The sequence below is a fragment of the Sinohyriopsis cumingii genome, chromosome 1 (assembly GCF_028554795.1).
Source record: "Sinohyriopsis cumingii isolate HCF-2022 chromosome 1, ASM2855479v2, whole genome shotgun sequence".
NCBI classification, from domain to species: domain Eukaryota; kingdom Metazoa; phylum Mollusca; class Bivalvia; order Unionida; family Unionidae; genus Sinohyriopsis; species Sinohyriopsis cumingii.
In genome coordinates, this window is record NC_142961.1 from 149,059,787 (window position 1) to 149,081,156 (window position 21,370).

Sequence of the window (21,370 nt, forward strand, 5' to 3'; positions counted from 1 at the left end):
TTCTGTTGTAACATGAAACTTTCCATGTTCAGTCAGCTATTTCCCCATACTGACATTCAACATTGTTTACCTTCAATGCAGGAAACTATACCAGCTTTTCTTAACAAAGAGTTCTTATGTCAGACAACTCTTACAATACTAAATATCAGAGGGACTTAAATGTTGCTGAAAACACCATGCATTGAACCAATTTGTTACTGGCATCTGTGCAATGATGTAGCACCCCTGTAGCAGATTGCACAAACTTTAACAGAAGACCAGTAAATATAAAACTTTAAATGTTGCCACCACCACCATCACTGCCTGAAAATTGGTATAGGGAAACCCTGCAATAACACACTGTGACATATCATGAATATGAATATAATATACCGTATTTCATGCAATTTTTCATACATGAAAAAATAATTATTAATTTCAGTGTACGAAAAATTATATGTAAAATAAGTAATTATCATTTTGTGGTACTGACCATGTACAAAAAATAAAGGGATCATACCTGAACAAGTTCTATGGAACACGCATTACTCGACAACCTAACGGTACAAACATACAAAGTAAATGTAAATTTTCTGTATCATTCTGCTCTCAACTCAAGAATCTAATTACAATAAAAATAAAAGTACTCAAAAGATTTTTGTTGTTATTAGTGAACGAGAGAGAAAGAGGATTATGTCTCTGTGTGCAAGCTCGTTTTCATTTAGAGCATATGTAGCTGTTATGTTGTGTAATGTTGGCAAAATGATTAAGATGGTTTGAACATGGGTGTTATTTATTGTTAAATTATATGCAACGATATGAGTCCACATTGTCAAGAAATTAAGTGCAACTTGTATTTTAACAGCAACAATAATCTCATTATGAAATTGCAACAAAAAAAATTAAAGAACTTGAAATCATGTTTTAGTTAATGCACATTAGCGTATATGTATGTGTGTGTGTGTGAGAGAGAGAGATGAAACAAAATTTTGTCAGTGTACAAGACTGTATTTATTCAGTGCAGTTTTTATTTGTAACTTTTTGCCAAGAGAAAAAAGACTGTATTTTCAGTTACCTGATGATTGTGATAATCCTCATGTATTACAACCCTACAATATTCCATTATCAATAAACACTGCTAAATCAACAATTCATTCTTGTTTTAATTATGATAAACATTGTCACAACAACCACATGGATATGCAGTGTTATTTACACAGTAATTAAACATGCTTAGCGCTTTGGTTATTCCAGTTGAAACCAGATTGTGGGCAACAATCGACAGAAGAGGTCAAATCAGTGAGGCTGCCAGTAGGGAAATGAGGCTCTCTTTAGGGAAATGAAAATCTGTCAATGTGCTATTGAAGCAGATGTTATAAGGACAAGCGATCATATGTATTACTTGTTATTCGAGCTCACCAATAAAGATAACAATAGAGTAGTATATCGTAGAATAGATTTGCAATAAAATGTTAATTATATCCAAGTCAAAACAGTACAAGCACTTAAAAGATAGTATATGTATATATACGAATCGATTTAATGTAGTCCGTGACTTTCAAATTTACAATAGAAAAGGTTTTTATATTTTATGCTTGTATGACTATAATGAAACAACAAGCCTAGTTGACCAATGGTCTGTGGTCTTCACTTTAGCATGTACCAAGATTTGATTTTTGTTGGATAAGAAAACATCAAAGGGCTTCCGAACTCATCTTAAAATGCACATGGTGTTTTGTTACGGTAATGGACTTAATGAGAACTAATTAACGATAATATTTAAAGGTATGTTCTGTGAAGTCCTTTGTCCATTTGTTAAAAAACACAAGTAGATATTGTAATGACAATAGGAGAACTTATGCATCAATCATTGTATTTTCTCGCCAACAATTAATTATTAATTAATGTTTGTAAAAACAAAATGGCAATACGGTATTTTCAATATTTTTTTGCAAATGTAAATCTTTTTAGTAGAAATTTTATGTCCGATAATTTAATGGATTTTTCGAAAAATACAAAGTAATATGTCCGAAAAATTATGATACATTTAAATAATTATTATTTTGATAACTGGATATTGTACAAATAATCAAATATATGAAAAAATACATGAAATTTGGTAGTCATGGCATGACTCGCAATCATTTACAACCCCAGCACTATTTTTTCCCAAATTATCACAAAGTTTTATTGCCACAATAATGAGTGTTTTATTTTGTTTTAAATGAATAATACTGAAAGGGTCTGTTCATAAATGCTAAACATTAAAGTTAAAAATTCTTCTTTGTGTTTATCCTCAATGCAGTATATAAATAAGGTATCACTTAAACTGATGCAATAATTTATCCACCTAAGTAAGCAACTGCAAATCATCAAAATTAATCTTACAACAAAAGGTACTGATTTACAAAAACAAATAAAACAAAAAATAAATAAAATAAAATAAAAAAATAAAAAATTAAATCCACCTTTATACACATTGTTGGCTATCAACCAATTATCACATGACTAATCATTCTGCATTTCATGTATGGCTATACCATCATGCATACAACCTGACTCGATCCTTTTCTTTTTTCTACCATGTAGTCAAGAATGCAACATTATCTCAGATCACTTTGATATACATGGGCTAATTATCATTATCATGCTAGGTTAAGCTGCAACACTGACCTAACATAAAATATTTATTACCTTCCAACCTAAAAATGGACATGACAATTTCAAGTTACATGTACTGAGGAATTGAACTAATTAAGCTGGTAGGGGTGGAGAAATTTGCTGCTACAATTAAACAGGCTATTCCCCATTTTTACTGTATGGTATTGCAAAGCCATAGTTATATGGGTCATTTTCTCCTCACTCTTTTGGACAACAACTCGACTGTTGGTTGGAGATCTCCTTTTTACCTATAAAATGTAATGGTTACTTCCAAACTAGATACAGAGGTCACATTGCACTGCTTATAGCAAATCCCTAAGGCAGATGCACACCTACTAAAATGTACATCTTAAGTACAATAAGAGGTCCATACTTGTGTATAAGTTTCAAATGTAACAATTATCTTTCAAGTCTAAATACACGTTTCTTTAAGAAACTCTCAATATCTAATTTGGATATTGTATTGTTGGTAAAAAGAAAAATCAGTCCTATTGGACATGTATGGCATGTACAAATTTTTTTTGAGATCTATTATACAGTGTTTCATAAGTTTGTGTAAGTTTATTAGCAAGAAATTAAATATACCTGAGAAAATTCTAAAGCTTTGAAATCCATGCAACACTGATTAGTGGCCTTGACACATATATACATACGCACTGAAATTAGAAGATGGGTACAAATGCAACTGAACTAATTGTACTCATGCGATTCAGTTGCCTATTTTCATATACGTGTACAGTATGTACCAATGCATGGTTTGCCATAAAAAGATTAAATATTAATTACACCATCACTGTGTTTTAAGTATTTCTTGTTTAATCTGTGTTCATTTAAGTTGGTAACAGCATCAATGAAGCTCACAGTTCTGCTCTGACACCCCACTGGTTGTTCTGTACTTACAAGATGATAAATACATGCATATTTTCTTCAGTTAACTCCCTTTTTTTGAATACTGCACAGTAAATGAATATTATGTGGATCATGACCATCATGTTGAAGCATTATTTCCTTGTACCTACCGCATATTCTCACTTGTATGACAAAGTCCAACTGCAAACACAGACCCTAATTTGCTGGCCCATAATGCATCAGCAGATCAGGGTCCATGTTGTTTGCTCTACTGATCTGCTAGTGCATTATGTGACAGTAGATTTGGGTCTGTGCTGTTTGAAGTTGGATTTGAATTCTAAGTGCAGAGAAATGTGAATTAATGATCTTGAAATGTGCAGTAATGATCTATATTTGAATTCAATATAAATTCAGACATATAAGGTAAAAACAACTTACCAAGTTTAGCCAAATTAATTGTATCATTTGAAGCCATGTCTGGTTCTGGTTTGTTCTGGGCTATCTTGATATACACCTCTCTTTGTTGTCCAGCATCTATGAGGGACTGATACAAAGCTTCCCCCTGTTTATAAGGAATTATAGATTACAAGTTGGTAAAGCATTCACAATCTGATTTCCATTTGCCCTGCACTGTTTTCTTATCCAACAAAAATTACATCTCAGTACATGCTAAAGTGAAGACCAAAGACCATTGGTCAACTAGTCTTATTATTTCATTATAGTCATACAAACATAAAATATAAAAACCTTGTCATTTTCCATTGTAAATTTGAAAGTCACAGACTCCATTAAATTGATTCTTTCATATACATAAACTATCTTTTAAGTGCTTGTTCTGGTCTGACTTGGATATGATTAACATGTTCTTGCAAATCTATTCTACGATATACCCCACTTATATCTTTATTGGCGAGTTCGAATAACAAGTAATGCATATGTCCTTATAACATCTGCTGTATGGACAACTTCTTCAATAGCACATTAACAGATTTTCATTTCCCTAAAGAGAGCTTCATTTCCCTACTGGCAGCCTTGCTGATTTCACCTCTTCTGTTCATTCTTGATCTCAATCTGGTTTCAAATGGATAACCAAAGCGCCAAGCATGTTTAATTACCATGTAAATAACACTGCATATCCATGTGGTTATTGTAACAATGTACATTGTAATAAATACAAGAATGAATTGTTATAATAATAATAATAATAATAATAATAATAATAATAATGACCTTATTTAAAGAGGGTAACACAATTAGCTAAGAACTAATCTACCTTGAGGCCCTCATACAAAGGAATTTATTTATTTTAGCTGCATCTCTGAAGCCACTGGATATATTGTGTTTGGAAGAAGGAAACAGAGTGGGCATTTCTAATCTCAAGTGGAATACTATTCCAGAGCAGAGTTCCAGAGTATTGGAAACTTTTTTTAAAATAACTCCTTAATTGGTTTGGGAACTTTATACTGTTTGGTAGACATGGATCGCAGGTGGGGAGTATTACCAGGTAGCTATACTGGAATAGTGATTGTAAATATTCAGGAGCACTATTATGGGATATCCTGTACATTAATTTGGCTTTTTTCAAACAGATTCGGTCTTTAATAGGTAATATTTTTAACCTACCAGCTAAATTTTCCTTGCTTTCTTTCTGGACTGATATTAGCTCAAATGCTCTTTTTTGAAGATGTGCCAGCTTTGCTATGTTTTTATCATTTGAATTACCCCATACTGTATTACAGTAGTCTAAATAGGGTTGTATGTAACTGTTATAAAATAGTTTTCTGTGCCTTTCAGGGAGAAAATGTCTTATCCTACTGAGAAGCCATGAACTTGAATTGACTTTTTTACTGATATGTTTGATATATTCAGTCCATGATAGGTTATTATCTACCAGAACACCAAGTAACCTATCATGACAGACCATTTGCAAATTTGTATCCTTCCATGTCAGACATAGTTCATCACTATCAAGATTTGTCCTTCTTTGCCGTGTTGAGATAAGTAATATTTTAGTTTTACCAGTATTTACCACCATGCCATTGCATGTGCACCAGTTTTCCAGTTTGTTTAGGGCATTCCGTAATGAAATTTTGAGTTCATACTTTGTGTTTTGGATGTCTGACAATGTTGTGTCATCTGCATAGAGATCTGCAGATGATATTGAGTCTCTTAGTAAAAGTGGTACGTCATTAATAAATAAAATGAATAGTAATGGACCTAGATTGATTTAGTGGTGTTTATTGATAAAGGAATATAGTAGGGTCATAATACATGTGCATTATCACAATCATCAGGTAACTGAAAATAGTCTTTTTTTCTCTTTGCAAAAACTACAAAATAAAAACCACCATGAATAAATACGGTCTTGTAAACTGAAAATGTTTGTTTCATCTCTTTTGCTCTTTCTCTCACACACATGCGCACGCTCATGTGCATTAACTAAAACATGATTTCAAGTTCTTTATTTTTTATTGCAATTTGATAATGTGAATTGTTGCTGTAAAAATACAAGTTGCACTTAATTTCTTGACGATGTGGACTCATACTGTTGCATACAATTTACCAATAAATAATACCCTTAACTAATACATGTTCAAATGATCTTAATCATTTTGCCAACATTACACAACATAACATCTACGTATGCTCTAAATGCAGATGAGCTTGCACAATGAGACATAATTCTCTCTCTCTCTCTCTATCTCTCTAATAACAACAAAAATCGTTTTGGGTGTTTTTATTTTTAATGTAATTAGATTCTTGAGTTGAGAGTGAGACAGAAAATATACATTTACTTTGTACGTTTGTACCACTAGGTTGTCAAGTAGCATGTGCTCTGTAGAACTTGTTCAGGTACGATCCCTTAATTTTCGTACACAGTCAGTACCACCAAATGATAATTATTTATTTTACTAATAATTTTTGATCAACGAAATTAATAATTACTTTTTCATGTAAGAAAAAGTACATGAAATATGGTATTCTGATTAATAATCAGATGTATGTGAATTCTATTTTCCTGGTTTACCTTCAAATGCAGGATGACCAATAAGTGTTCATGTTGAGTTGAAACTGGATGATAAAGAGGGGCAGTAACTCTTGATCACTTGTGCAGTTAAATGTGGGGACTATCTCAGAACGTCTCTATGAAGTAATTTATTAACACCAAAAATGTACAAATCAGGGGCTTATCATGCACATGGTCAATAGCTCAACTGTTCCTTAATTTTAACAAGTAAAAAATTGAAATTTTCACTAGGATTACAATGATTCAGTGCCACAGTACTCAGATTCTTAATTAAGTCATATCACTGAACACTGTGAGCTTGAGGCCTTCACTTGTGAAAATACATAAATCAAATGATGGCTATAGGTTTGTCAGAGCTATTAAATAGACAAACAAGAGAAAATGATGAAATGCTAATGCATGCAAACAAGCTCCTGAATTTACACATGTTATGGAATGGTGATGAAAGACCCATGGATAACAAATTTATATATACACTGTAATCTGTATCCAGTAATACAAAAATACCTCTACAGTTGTTATTTGTCACAGCAGAGATTTCACAATGCTTAATTTCAGTCACTTAGTATTTCATTATTATCATGAGCTTACATGATCAGATTGAGCATTGTTAAGGAATGTTACAGGCTTTACTACATTACATTAGAATATTACATTTGCTACAGAATATTACAGGCCTTACTACATTACATCAGAATATTACATTTGCTACAGAATGTTACAAGCTTTACTACATTACTACAGAATATTACATTTGCTACAGAATATTACAGGCTTTACTATGCTCACTGCATTTGGCTATACAATTTTTTGCATGCACTCACATATTTAAAGGAGGGATTCATTAAACTGGAGGTGCGGTGAATTCATGCAACTGAATGTCTCAGAGAAAACACTGGACAGAACTCCAGAGACAACACAACAAACAAAAGTAAGCTAGTGAAATATTTTATATTGATGTGAAATCACTTGCTCATGGCAGTTTTAAATTCCATTTAAGCATGTAATTGGTGATAATGTAGTCAAGTAATGGACACATCATGCAAGTAGACATACAATTATACTACTACATGTTATTATTAACACATTAACCCCTGGAGGTTTTTGTCATTTTTGCCTGAAAATCAAGTAGGACACACATTTTGAATGCTATTTCTGAATAGATCCGAAAACACCGAATCTCAGGTGATCTTTCAATAACATACTGCCTAGTTGTGTTAGAAACATCGTTTTTCACTGGCTATTTGGCTCGCACATGAGCAGAAGGGTAAAAGTTGGAGTTCTTTTTTTTTTGTGCTAAACAGAGCCATTATTTTTGTATCAAGACCACTCTTTATTCCAAATGCCCATCTTATCCTATTTTTTGCAAAGGCTCATCTATCTGTTTGCAGTTCATACCGATTTGCCTTAGATCCGAGACCAAAGAGTCTAAAATCCAAACACAAAATCAGATTGCAACCATGGGCGAATTTTGGGTAAAAAAAAGTTGGGTAAAAAAAATGAGGTTTTTTAATCTGTATTTTGTAGTGCAACTAGATATTCCAGATTATTTGGTATCACTGTAGAGCTACATCAGTCTACCTTTCTATAATACCACCCACTTTACTGTATCATGCATGACCATGATGCTATAGAGCTCGGCAGTAGGCTACTACCTCCTGCCACGTTAACTCGTCGCTAGGGGTTAATGTGTTAACAAAGATTTTAAATTTTTTTTACAAATCATGAAGGAATGGCTCAATTTGTAATTTATGTGCAATGTCGATGCACAAGTGATTAAATACGCAAGGAATATTCAAATTTGGTGACGTCATCAAAATGCACTGTTTAACACATTAACTCCTGGAGGTTTTTGTCATTTTTGCCTGAAAATCGAGTAGGAAACACATTTTGAATGCTATTTCTGAATAGATCCGAAAACACCAAATCCCAGGTGATCTTTCAATGACATACTGCCTAGTTGTGTTAGAAACATCGCTTTTCATTGCCTATATGGCTCATGCATGAGCAGAAGGGTAAAAGTTGTTCTTTTTTTAATTATTTTTTTTTATTTTTTTGCTAAACGGAGCCATTATTTTTGTATCGAGACCATTCTTGATTCCAAATGCCCATCTTATCCTACTTTTTGCAAAGGCTCATCTATCTGTTTGCAGTTCATACCGGTTTGCCTTCGATCTGAGACCAAAGAGTCTAAAATCCAGACACAAATTATGATTCCAACCATGGGCAAATTTTGGGCAGAAAGAAGTTGGGTAAAAAAAATCAGGTTTCTTAATCTGTATTTTGTAGTGCAACTAGATATTCAAAATTATCTGGTATCATTGTAGAGCTACATCAGTCTACCTTTCTATAATACCACCCACTTTAGTGTATCATGCAGGACCATGATGCTAAAGAGCTCGGCAGCAGGCTACTACCTCTTGCCACGTTAACTCGTCGCTAGGGGTGAATGTGTTAATAAAATTTTGGAGACATGTTAGTTAACCTTTAGGGCCCTGTAGCCTCACATTGATATTTAGGTGTTTACTTAAATGATGCAAGGAAATAATTGTCTGGAACTCAAAGTAATAAAGAACTGAAAGTAGTAGCAACACTTTAAACAATGAAGGCACCTTAAAAATCATCTCCAAAGAGGAACTTTACATTGGTCAGATGTGAAAACAACTGGCTTCAGACCAATTGCTGGGGCTGATTCTGCACACTACTCTTGATGTTGTAAATCTTCTAAATTGACGTCTCTGTGCTGTAACATTTATGTGCATGTGAAATATCATTGATTAATTATTTTTTCCCCACTAGAATACTTTCAAGATGGTGAGTCAAAGAACTTAAGTCTGAATTGTAACAAATGTAGTAAGAATCAAAGTAACTGTGCAAAGATCTGACACAATTGTCATTAACTGTACAAAGATCTAACACAACTGTCATTAACTGTACAAAGATCTAACACAACTGTCATTAACTGTACAAAGATCTAACACAATTGTCATTAACTGTACAAAGATCTAACACAATTGTCATTAACTGTACAAAGATCTAACACAAATGTCATTAACTGTACAAAGATCTAACACAACTGTCATTAACTGTACAAAGATCTAACACAATTGTCATATAATGAAACTCCTTGTATTGCAGAGTCACACAAAATAACAAGTTCAAAAATTTCTCCAAAATTTTAAAAATATGTGTCCCATTTCTAGCAGACAGTTTTGTGGGTGGCACCTTCAATATTTTGTAAAAATGATGATGAATACTTAACTTATAATTTTCACCCATTCACAAGTGTAGACTTGAACCAATTATACTCGGGATATAGTTGTGACTTGTCCTGTACATTCCCAATTATACTCAGGATATAGTTATGACTTGTCCTGTACATTCCCAAAATATTATTCATTTGCATAGTTTAATACTGATCTACTGTAACCCAATTTTCTGTGTCGATTGCTACAAAACAAGATAACTTTTTCTACCTGCCAGGAGGAGTTGTCATGGAATTTAAGATCGTCCCCAAGCAGTGTCCAGTAGAAGGATGCAATCTCTATAGAATGCTGAGCAAGACTAATCAACCTCTGTAAACCCGAGTATGTGGACATATGAGAGGGGGCTCCACTATGGAATGTCAGATTCTCTGGTATGCTCTCTACCAGACTCAGGCTGTAAAGAGAGAGGAAATCTATTCAGCACCCCTGATGGAGCATTTGAAATATACAGGCATTTACTTTTTCATTCCATTCCGTAAATTACTGCAATACCAGTAATATGTTTTAGTAAATTCATTTTTCTGAAAAATTATTACCATCAACGAAATACTCAAGCTGACTAAAATTTGAGCTGCATTTATATAAGCAATGTTTAGTTAATTTATATAAGCAATGTTTAGTTAATTTATATAAGCAATGTTTAGTTAATTTGCAATGGTGGGATGACTGAGATACAAGTGCACATTAGTTGGCAAATTAAGTTGCAACTAATGAACTATGGGATGACGCCAATATATATGCACATCACAAGTTGGGGACTTAGGATTTTGTATAAGTGAAAGAATAATATGGCTGATAAGATATGGTTTGAAGCTGCAGCAGACACAAAGTTTTGACCTTCACCTTATACAACTGAAAGCATGATATTTCTTTCATATTATTGCAACAAGTTTAGTCATCAGAAAATATCTACAGCTTATGCAGAAAGCAATGAAATACTAAAATATTAATGCTTTCTCTGGATCTTTAAATAATGGAAAATACTGGGCCCCCCTGTATTGAATTTAAAGGTCCTTATCAGTTTCTGCAGGCCATTTGATCATTTACAATGATTTTAATCGCAGCTTACATCATTGAAATTATTAATATTTATATAAATTCCTTTCAGTTTATTCTATACTTTCAGAAATGATTTTCCACAAATCGTCAATCCATAATAAATATGGTTTATTCTGTCAACAGAGAGCATTTTTTTATATTAACATTTTGCTTTTTTTTAGGTGTCTATGAAAGATATACATACTAATTCCATACAATAATCTATGTGTCAAAAGATGCCAACATACATTTTTTCTCCATATAATATTCTCTATTTTTGAAGAACAAACCCAATTAATAAAAGATATCAAAATAATGCCAACAATACTGTAATAACTAATAAATACTGAACTGTCAACATGTTTAAAGAGCTATGAAATTCATTCTTGTCCCTCTAATGGTTCATAACAAATATTTGGGTGTACACATGCACCTGTTTTGGTTTTGCATACCTGTGCAATCAGTAAATGGTGCAAATAAATTTAAGCATATGCACCCATATTTTAAATGCAAACACGCATCAAAGCAACATAATAAATGTGTAATCCTGCAATAGCTAAATCTAATCACCTGAAATATACTGGCTGTTTCACATACAATCCATGCCTGCTATAACATGCTAAGTCACACAAAAAACATGATTTGGGACTCCTAACCCCCCAATGCTGTCGTGTCTAAAAAAAATATGATTTTCAGGAATCTTAGCTTCAAAGTATTTTCAAGAACAAAATAAGCCTGATATTTCTTAACCACCATGATAAAGATCTGCATATGAAAAATAAAAGGTCCAGCTCAAAGCTCAGCTAAACCTATCCTTGGGGCATACAACTGAGCACTTAAAAGGTAAGACAAACAACCACCTTTCAGAGGTTAATTGGCTCACAATATGTCTTGTCAAATTCTGCATTGGGACAGTCGATTTAACTAACTTACATAGGAAACACACAAAGCAGAACAACCCCAATTCATCGGAAGTTAAGTACATTGATCAATGAGACATACTGAATAAGATATGTTATTAATACACATCATCACACTGGATGAGAATGTGAAAGCCAACTTTAATAAAGTTTGTGATGAGCGGCAATGTGTCTTTGAATTCAATTTTTACTAGATATAAAATGCAAAACAAGATCATTTCAGTTGTCAGAATAGTGTTCAAGTGTGATTCATTTTTGAACAGTATGATTCAGGAAGCAGTGTGCTATCAGCAAAGCCCAGCAAAAATAAATTTCTGAACTCCAGGTTGAGTTTTACTTTGTCAAGCACAGCAGCAGCAAGGGGGACAATTTAACTCTTTGCATATACTGCAAACATTTTACTGATATTAGTCATTTCAAAGTATATGATGTCCGTCGAAACAGGAGCACTGCCTGTATACAGCATCACAGGAGTCTGCTGTTTTGTCAGTAAAATACAGCCTATTTGTACTTATAGTACAGATATGGTTATGTTGTGTTGTCACAATTTTGTTGACATATTTTATTGATAAAACATCATATTCCTGTGGTAGGATATTCTACATGCTGAATTCAACATTCAAATTAGTTTTCTTTATTAGAATTTGTTATCTTAATCTTGTTAAAATACTATTAATTCACCCATGATTTTCAGGATGATTTTAGCTCTGGAAAGAACCACCGACCCATAAGAAGCTACTGGCAAGCATTCTCACATACCCACATTGACTGAATCCGAGACTCAAACCCACGCAGACAGAGATGAGAAGGCAGTGATCCGTAAAGGAGAGCGCTTTAGACCACTCGGCCATCTCATGGTCAAACTGCATTAGATACAGTTCTGACAATGATAATGTTATGGTTCTCATAAACTCAGTTCTGACCAAGATTCACTCAGAGAATCCAGCAGGGAAGTTTTGACAACATCTAGTCTCTAATGAGTGCAAAGATGAACAGATACTTGCATTACCTTCAAAGCCTCTATTAAACTACTGAAAGCAGCAAAGACTGCATCAAATTAAGCATATATTTTGCCATCCAATGGATTTTAAACATGGAAACTTGATGTATGTTTTTTTTAAATGTCATTAAGGTTGTGACGAAATGAGTATTTGCACGTGACAATGCTAAGTCTACTAATACTTTCTTTGTAAATTAAATGTGTTAAAAAAAAAACGACAAGTTTTTTTTTTCAGACCTGAATTTCCAATAATTTTTTATATGTTTATATGAAATGATGGCTTATGCTCAATTGGACAACACTGTTTTTCTTTGAGTCATGTGCACTGACTGCTTTTGGGATATCAAAAAACTTTGAGGCTCAACACTGTCTGGGACTATGGCAGATATCACAATCAACGGTATTTATTTTCTTTCAGTAACAGAGTCATAAGAAGAAGGACAATAAAGGTTGTAGTCCTGCATGGCCACTGGTAAGAAAAGATGGGTAATAAGTGTGTTGGCCATTCATGTAGAACCAGAAGAATCATACCTCTGTGGATATAAACAGACAGAATTGTCTATTATTCACTTATATATACATAACCTGAACTGTCTACACTTTACATAAGACTAAGTTTGTGTCATCTTGCCCCATACTCACAAACAATACTCACACACACTGATCCTGACACGAAAGGCTGGGTTTGATCACAGTCGGTGTTTCTTTCTCTTCTTCACTTGATATACAATACATTGTAACACCAACCACCACAGCAATTGCAAACACCAAGAAAAGAATGGACAAGATGAGGCTTCTGAGCTTGACGTGCTGTTTTACATCCTCTTTTGGTACAAACTTGATCTGGGTTATATCATCCATTGTACTTAATTATCTGAAAAAAAGTACTAATTAATATATTGCAAACTGTAACATAATTCTGATGTTTTTACATCTAGAGTAAATTCTGCAGAATGTCCAAATAAAGAAAAATCTCATGAATCAATATCAGCATTTTTCATCTGGCCTGGATTTCACCACAAGAACTTAAGTCTGGATTGGACTCCGAGATATACAATGATGAAATTACTGCCACATCATTTAAGTACACATGTACCTTTGAAACAGGTATAACACTTTAATCAAGGTGTGACTTAAAGGATTGACTGAACTATGTCAATTTCTCTCTGACTGGAAGTAAACAGACTGTCACCTTATTAGTTCATCATATGTTGAATTGCCTTGATAACCAGGCCAGACCTCATTCACTGAATAGGTATAAGTGCATGATTACAAAACACAGTATAGGTCTAGTTCACCCAAGCACAGCTCTTGCTCATTCTAGCACTATACAGCAGTGTTGTCCAACCTGTGGCCCGCAGGCTGATTTTAAATGGCCCACCAGAGCTCGAGCGGCTATACAGTCATTGCTTTTCAGTTTTCTGCTGCAGCCCTCAGTTTCAAGAAAAACATTTTTCAGTGGCCCATGGGTCAAAAAGGTTGGACAGCACTGCTATACAGTGCTCCAAGTAAATTACTTAAAATTTCAATCAAAAGTTCTAATTGGCAATTACATTTTGCAGAACAATTGCTGGGTGTCAACAACAAAAGAAGTTCAAGTTCACCAATATCGAACACTGGGGCTCATATCATTGCTTATGCTTTACCTTTCAGTCATTATACATGTACTATAAAAATATACAAAAGGTGGACACTTCTCACATGACCTATTTATGAATCAACACTGATATTTCAAGCAATCTTTCAAATAGCATAATTTGGCGAGCATGTTTGCAAATGGCAGCTCTATTTTTAAGCTGTTAGTCATTCTGTGACCAATACATTAGACCTACTTGGAGATCTGCTGTAGTTGGAGTCCATAACTACCAGCCTGTTACATACTGAAATGCAGCATAGTGAAAACATCATTATAGTGAAAACATCATTACAACCACAGAAGAAAATAGACAACTTTCATTATATACTTAGCCACGGTATAGCAAGAACTACATATATACCAGACAAGTGAATATTAGGAATAACTAATTTTTGTTCAAAAAATAACGTTTTAAAGAGGATAAAAAGGTAATTTTAAACTTCTGGTTGTTTTCTTTCAATTCTTATTGTCATAGATTTGATAAACGAATTCAAAACAATTTCATTTTGATCATGGGGACCATAGTGGTACTGCTGTATATAAGGAATTGCATTATAATAAGGTACATTATATTTAGGACTTGGAACATTATGTGTAAGAGGCGATGGGGTACATATAATGATAAAAAATGTATCATGATATTATTCACATTTGTGATCAACTACTGACAGTGACCTTGTATCAGAAGCAATGAAAATCCCTGTTTGGCACGTACGTATAATTGTTTGCTTTTGTTGGGAGTTATCTGGATATTTATTTCACCTTCCGAACATGTCAGCAATATTAAGTTCACCAGATTCAACTGGTTTTTAAAAGATTTTTTAATATTTAATTTCACTTTGAGTTTCAGTTTTTTAATCAGAAATAGTACGGAAGATTGATGTCAAGTAAGAATAACATTTTTGTTATCTTCCCAGTAATTTTTTTGGACATGACACTGTTACTGTTAGCTGTAGTCTAATGATGTGGATGCATCTGATCCAGTTTCCAGCAATCTAATGCTGGAACTGATTTTTCCACAGACATTATTTCATGGGTACTCTGGACACCAAATCTGTACCATTGAGGCCTGGGTCCAGTTCTGATACTGTCCCTGATGACGAGTCATTGAATGAGGATCCTGATTCTTATTCCAACTGATTCAGATTTGTCGTCAACGGCAGCAACAGATTTTGATGCCCAGCCTCCTGATGAGTTATTTACAGATTTGGATCAGTGGGAAAGTATCATTGTCCTGGTCAGGAAACAGTGGCGATGTTATGCTGAATTCAATAAAATTAAATAAATGTGACACAAGATATAAATATATTACTTTGTGCTTTTCTTTATTTTCTGTTCCCTTATATAATTTACCTCAGTATAGTAGAAGCCTACTGTGTTAATTTACATAGGCAAAGATCATAATGTGGAACAACCCAATATAAGTCTGGAAGCAATTAGATATCAGCAAAGCAGGTAAACCCCAGCAAAAATAAATTTCAAAATTGGTTGATAGAGCTTTACTTGCTAGCACACTAGCAAAGTGGGGGGGTCATTCTTTGCACATACTGCAAACATATTCCTGTGTGTATGATGTCTGTCAAAATAGGAGCACCATCTGCATGTAGCATATCTGACATGCTGCATTTTTAACTTTCACATTAGTTCTCTTCATTATTATTTGTTATCTTAATCTTGTTAAAACAGTAACTATTAACTGACCTGTTGTTTTCATGATAATTTTAGCCATGAACTAGATTGATTGAAAGACAATAATAATCAAACACAAGTGTTTGCACAGTTACTTTGTGTTGATAAAGCATTACCACTGTACTGGACAGAGGCATTTATTGTTGCTGTATTACCTACAAAGCACCCATTAAACTTGAAAGTGTAATGCCCCCACCCCACCTTCCCCAACGAAATCATCAGTCCAAATTGTGATGTATATTCATTTTTTTTTATAAAGACAAAGTATATCTTGTGACCAGACTGCATCAGACAGTTTTAACGTTGATAACATTATGATCATCTAGAACTTGAACATCAGTACCATCCAGTCTCTGGCGAGTATAGAGATGAACACTAATGACACTTGCATTAACATTACCTTAAAAAAAAACTATGGCACTATTGAGTAGCAAACACTGTATCTAATTAAGACTATATTTTGCCATCCAACGGACTTTTGACACAAACTTGGCGTATGATTTTATTTAATATCCTTGCAGTTGTAATTAAGTGTTTACATGTGTATGGTGATGATATCTGACAATGCTAAGTCTACCAATCATATTTTCTTTAAAGTGTATAAAATGCTTTGAACAAGTCATTTTGTTATAATCAGATTTGAATTTCTAATAATTTTCTATAGGCTTATATGAAAAGTTAGCTTATTCTCAATCGGATGAAGTTGCTTTTTTAATTCATGTACACTGACCCCCACCCCAGACATCAAAACACACTTTTTGAGTCTAAAAAGCCACCCAACACTGTCTAGGAATATGGCAGGTATGCATTTCTAAGGGTGTTTTAGACCATCTTCTGAATGTTTTTGAAACTGATTAATATTTAGTCAAATTTTATAAACTAACAAAACAACAATTTGTTCTAGTGGTAGTTTCTCAAATAAGTTTCCTTATTGGCAATTCAGACTGTCTAAGTTTGGCACATCTTTTCCCCACAGAACACCAGAAAACACATCAAATTGCACCACTGATGTCAAATAAAAGTATTTTCCATAGTCTGGGGAGTAAAATAATGCTTCAAAATGTGAAAATAGGTCATGTTTAAATAATTAATCGAAATGATTATCGAGTTTGATTACTGACCACTTTGATTAATAGCTCTGACCAGTCTGGCTAAACAACTTCAGACATGTTTAAAAGACTCCCAGGAACCTTCAGGAAACTAAAAAGTATTTAATAGATAGTCTTGTATATCTTATACAGGAAAACTAATGTGCTAAAGAGCCACCATGGGAAGTAGTTCTTCCATTTATGATGAACTTTGTTTTTACACCACAAAATACATCAGATGTAAAATTATAATCTGATTAAGGTCACATGTAAATTATTGTAAAAACACTACAAGATCTGTTTAAGTACCTATTATGACATTCAGGATTATCATGAGTTGGGATGATGACATGTCGGCTGAAATTCTCTTTCACAAGTTGTAAATTTTTTCAAAATACAACTAAGGAATTCAAAATCAGATGAACTTTCACATATTTATTAAAACACTAGACTGAACCTTTCAAGATGAAAGTAGTTTATTTTGGTTCATTTGCCTTTATTTCCTTAACCAATATAGATATAGATATAACTTAGAAATTCTAGATCTCACAAATAAAGAGCTAAAATAAACTGACAAATTACAATGTGATTCCTTCCAGACAAATAGACTATAGAATATTATAAAGCGAGAAAGAATATATAAAACAAAACTAAAAGAAAATTAAACATTCCAAATCCTATAATTAAATATACAATCAAATGTATAGAATCATGAATATAAATCTAAATCTCCAATTTCTATAATCATTTAGATTATAAAAAGGTCAAATTTTAACATTTTAAAGCATTAATTCACATGCAAAACCATTTTAAATACTTTTATTAGACGTCATTGGTACAATTTGATGTGTTCTGTGGTGTTCTGTGGTAACTAAAGACGTGCCCATGTAAGTTTGGTATGATCAGCTGTTACAATTCATTACAATCATTTTTGCAATGACCATCTGAAACTAGTTTATAAGGTCCACACAAAAAAACAACAACTGAACGAAGTGTTATGATATCAAATCAAGAAACAAATTAGTCCCACAAAGAAAAAAGTCTACCCACAGGGGCTCGTATCGTTGCTTACAACTTAACTATCAGTCAGACGTGTACATTGATCACCAATCTTGTCCAAATATACTCTTAAGGGGCACAAGGTAGCCAATGAGCAGGCAACAAAATATCTCGGGGTGGAATTGTCTAGAGACCTCCCTTGGAAAAGGCACATAGACAAGATAATGAAAAAAGGGAACAGTAACCTTGGTTTCCTGCGGCGCAACCTCCAAATCAACAATGAATAAGTAAAAAGTACAGCATATTTCACTCTGGTTCGACCAGGTCTTGAGTATTGCTCGACTGTGTGGAACCCACATAGTAAAGATCTAATAAATAAGATAGAGATGGTTCAGAGGAGAGCGGCTAGGTTTACCACAAATAAATATCGTAACACTAGCAGTGTCAGTGCAATGCTCAACCATCTCCAGTGGGAGTCACTCAAATCCAGATGAACCAAGGCCCAGCTAACCATGATGTACAAGATTGCAAACAACCTAGTGGGCATACCAGCAGACAAATACCTGACTAGCCAAACTAGGGCAAACCACAGGAAAAAGTTCCAATTAAAGTCAGCATCGACAAATTGTTTCAAGTTCAGCTTCTTCCCATGCACAATAGGGGCTTGGAACAAATTACCATCAATAATTGCAGAAGCTCCTGACTTCGTATCTCACAAGCAGGAGCTTTCCAAAATCACATTCTAATGAACTAGTCAGCTACAAGACCTAGTGATTCTCAGGGCTATGCCAGTTGAGGTTCCATATCTCATTGCCGCTACGGTAGCCGGATTGGTCTGAGTACGAAGGGACGAAAACGTACACTGACGCACTTTTACTTATTTCTGCCCTTCCTATCATTACTCTTCTGACTGTCCTAACACTTCCACCTTTACTTTATCTTTGACCACGTACCACCCGTTGCTTAATGGTCAAGTGTGACTGCGTCAACGTATTTATAGATAGATATAGATAGATGATATGATAGTTAAAACTGTAACTTGTAAGCAACGATACGAGCCCCTATGGTCTACCCTGGCATATATGTTGTTCAGATCGTCCACAGGAGTCTGGATCGTCTTACCTTGAAGGACTAAAGCCATATAAGAGTGTTCAAGTGTTTACAGTAAAGTATAAGTAAAATTCTCTGCTGCCAATTAATGATCGCACGAGTAACAGTCTTTGGACTAACTCATCTACGTCCGTGTTAGATTTCTCATTGTGCTCTAACATTAATGTTAAAGTCCATTGTACATGTAACTTGTACTGTTGTGCGCCAAAAAAAAAAATACATTGTTGGTGAAAGTGTTATAATATTTTATTTCAACCATAAACCTCATCCTATCCAAAATCAGTTTGATTGTGAGATCGATAATGCTATGTCCACTATCTCTTCTATCAAGGCTACAGTAAAATGTTTATACTCACCACTACTACCACCTTAGTAATTTTCCTTATTATTCTAGATTAAACTTCCTTAATTGAGAATGTCGTGTCTTCTAGGATGAATACAACTATGTTTTTATTTATATACTATTCCTACGGTCGCCATTTACTTTAACGGAAAGAGGTAACGGACAAAACGCACCCGTTTCAAAATGCAGTTACTTCTGATTTTAAACTGTGTGTGTGTGTGTGTGTGTGTGTGTGCAGATTACACATCTTCATAAATATTTTTAAAGATTTATCTTTGAACCTCAGATTTATCCCATGACATTTCTCTGATACAGCTTTGTACGTGAAGTTGTTATTGGAGTAGTGCCGGACAAAAGTAAATGAAATCAAGATAATATAAAGAATATATCATAGAAGAAGTTGTTTTTTTTAAAAATGCTTTTTGTATTATAAATAATACATAAAATGACCCTGTAGTTTCATTTATGCATTTGAAAACGTTCAAGTGAGTTCATCAAAATCAGAAATGATCTTTATTTATGTGATGGTGGATGAAAATTTTATGTGTAATTTACTTAAGTAGTTCTTTAATATACGAAGTGGCTAATTTAGGACTTATTTACACTGAAATTTAAAGTCCCCACCTTCTTTTCTACATTAAGTGTTTACTTAAGCTCTGTTTATGTTGGACGATTTTTACCGGTCAGCGCATGCGTCCACTCTCTGCGCATGTTGGATAGTTCGGTCGCGGCGCGTGTATACAATTCAACACCATGATTAACGACGTTGGCCTCAACCTAGCGACAAAACTTGTTAACATTTCCCAATTCGCTGATGACAGCGGCATCTGGAGGACAGGGAACCCTGCTAGCAATCAAGTAGTCAATGAAATCCAGAAAAGCCTAGATAACATATGGAGATGGGCAGATAAATGGGGTTTTAAGATCTCACATGAAAAAACGGTAGCAATAATCTTCTTCCCTAAACGCAATAACCAGATAATCTACACCAACTTCTATATTCAAAACGAGTTAATCAAATATGCTAAGGTAGTAAAATTCCTAGGTATGTTCTTCGATAATCATCTAACTTGGAAACACCAGACTGAACAACTAATTCAAAATTGCAATAAAGATACTAATCTCTTAAGAAATCCTAAAGGGACCACATGGGGATCCAGTCAAGAAACCTTATTAACCATCTATAGATCACTTATAAGGTCGAAGATAGATTATGGATGCCAAGTTTACAACTCAGCGAAATAAACATTAGTGAACAAACTGGATACCATCCAAAGGAAAGCATTATCTGTTTGCACTGGCACTCTACCATCGACATCAATGGACGAACTTCAAGTCCTCACCGTTGAACTGCCATTAAAAACAAGAAAACAGGATATGCCCCTTCGATACTCCAATCGATTAACAAATCACTCCGACTCGCATCCTACAAAAGTAAACATTAGAAAATGCAACAAACCGTTTAGCCGCAAACTAGTTCCTAACCAACCAGGTGGCAAACAAATCCTAGAACTCATGGAAAAGCCGCCAACACTTGCTATTCAAGAAGAGTACACTCACTCCCCTGACCCAGCGCCGTGGACAAACCCTATCCCTAGGATCAACACTACAGTCAACAATTATGGAAACAAATTGGAACAAAAATCTAAACTCAAAACCATCGTAGCAACGGCAATACACAACACCTACTCTGGCTTCGTAAAATTTTTCACTGACGGGTCCAAAACAACCGAACCCCCAGAACAGCAGCTGCAGTGGTTATTC

General features: G+C 34.1%; 1 protein-coding gene across 4 annotated transcripts in view; it reads right to left on the reverse strand.

The window, feature by feature from the left end:
• LOC149808129 (5'-3' exonuclease PLD3-like) overlaps positions 1-19,739 on the reverse strand; it is a 68,736-nt gene extending 48,997 nt beyond the window's left edge. Inside the window, exons 1-5 of one of the 4 annotated variants that reach the window (XM_089973686.1) lie at positions 19,276-19,475; positions 15,438-15,639; positions 13,397-13,615; positions 9,994-10,177; positions 3,928-4,051 (exon numbers count right to left, since the gene is read on the reverse strand). In XM_089973686.1, the coding sequence (XP_089829812.1) occupies positions 3,928-4,051; positions 9,994-10,177; positions 13,397-13,602 (514 nt within the window). In that variant the 5' untranslated portion in view covers positions 13,603-13,615; positions 15,438-15,639; positions 19,276-19,475. Of the gene's footprint in view, positions 1-3,927; positions 4,052-9,993; positions 10,178-13,396; positions 13,616-15,437; positions 15,640-18,831; positions 18,850-19,275; positions 19,476-19,619 lie in introns of those variants that run through there. The other 3 variants (XM_089973693.1, XM_089973676.1, XM_089973700.1) reach the window with 3 other exon arrangements.
• Positions 19,740-21,370: the final 1,631 nt, after the last annotated feature.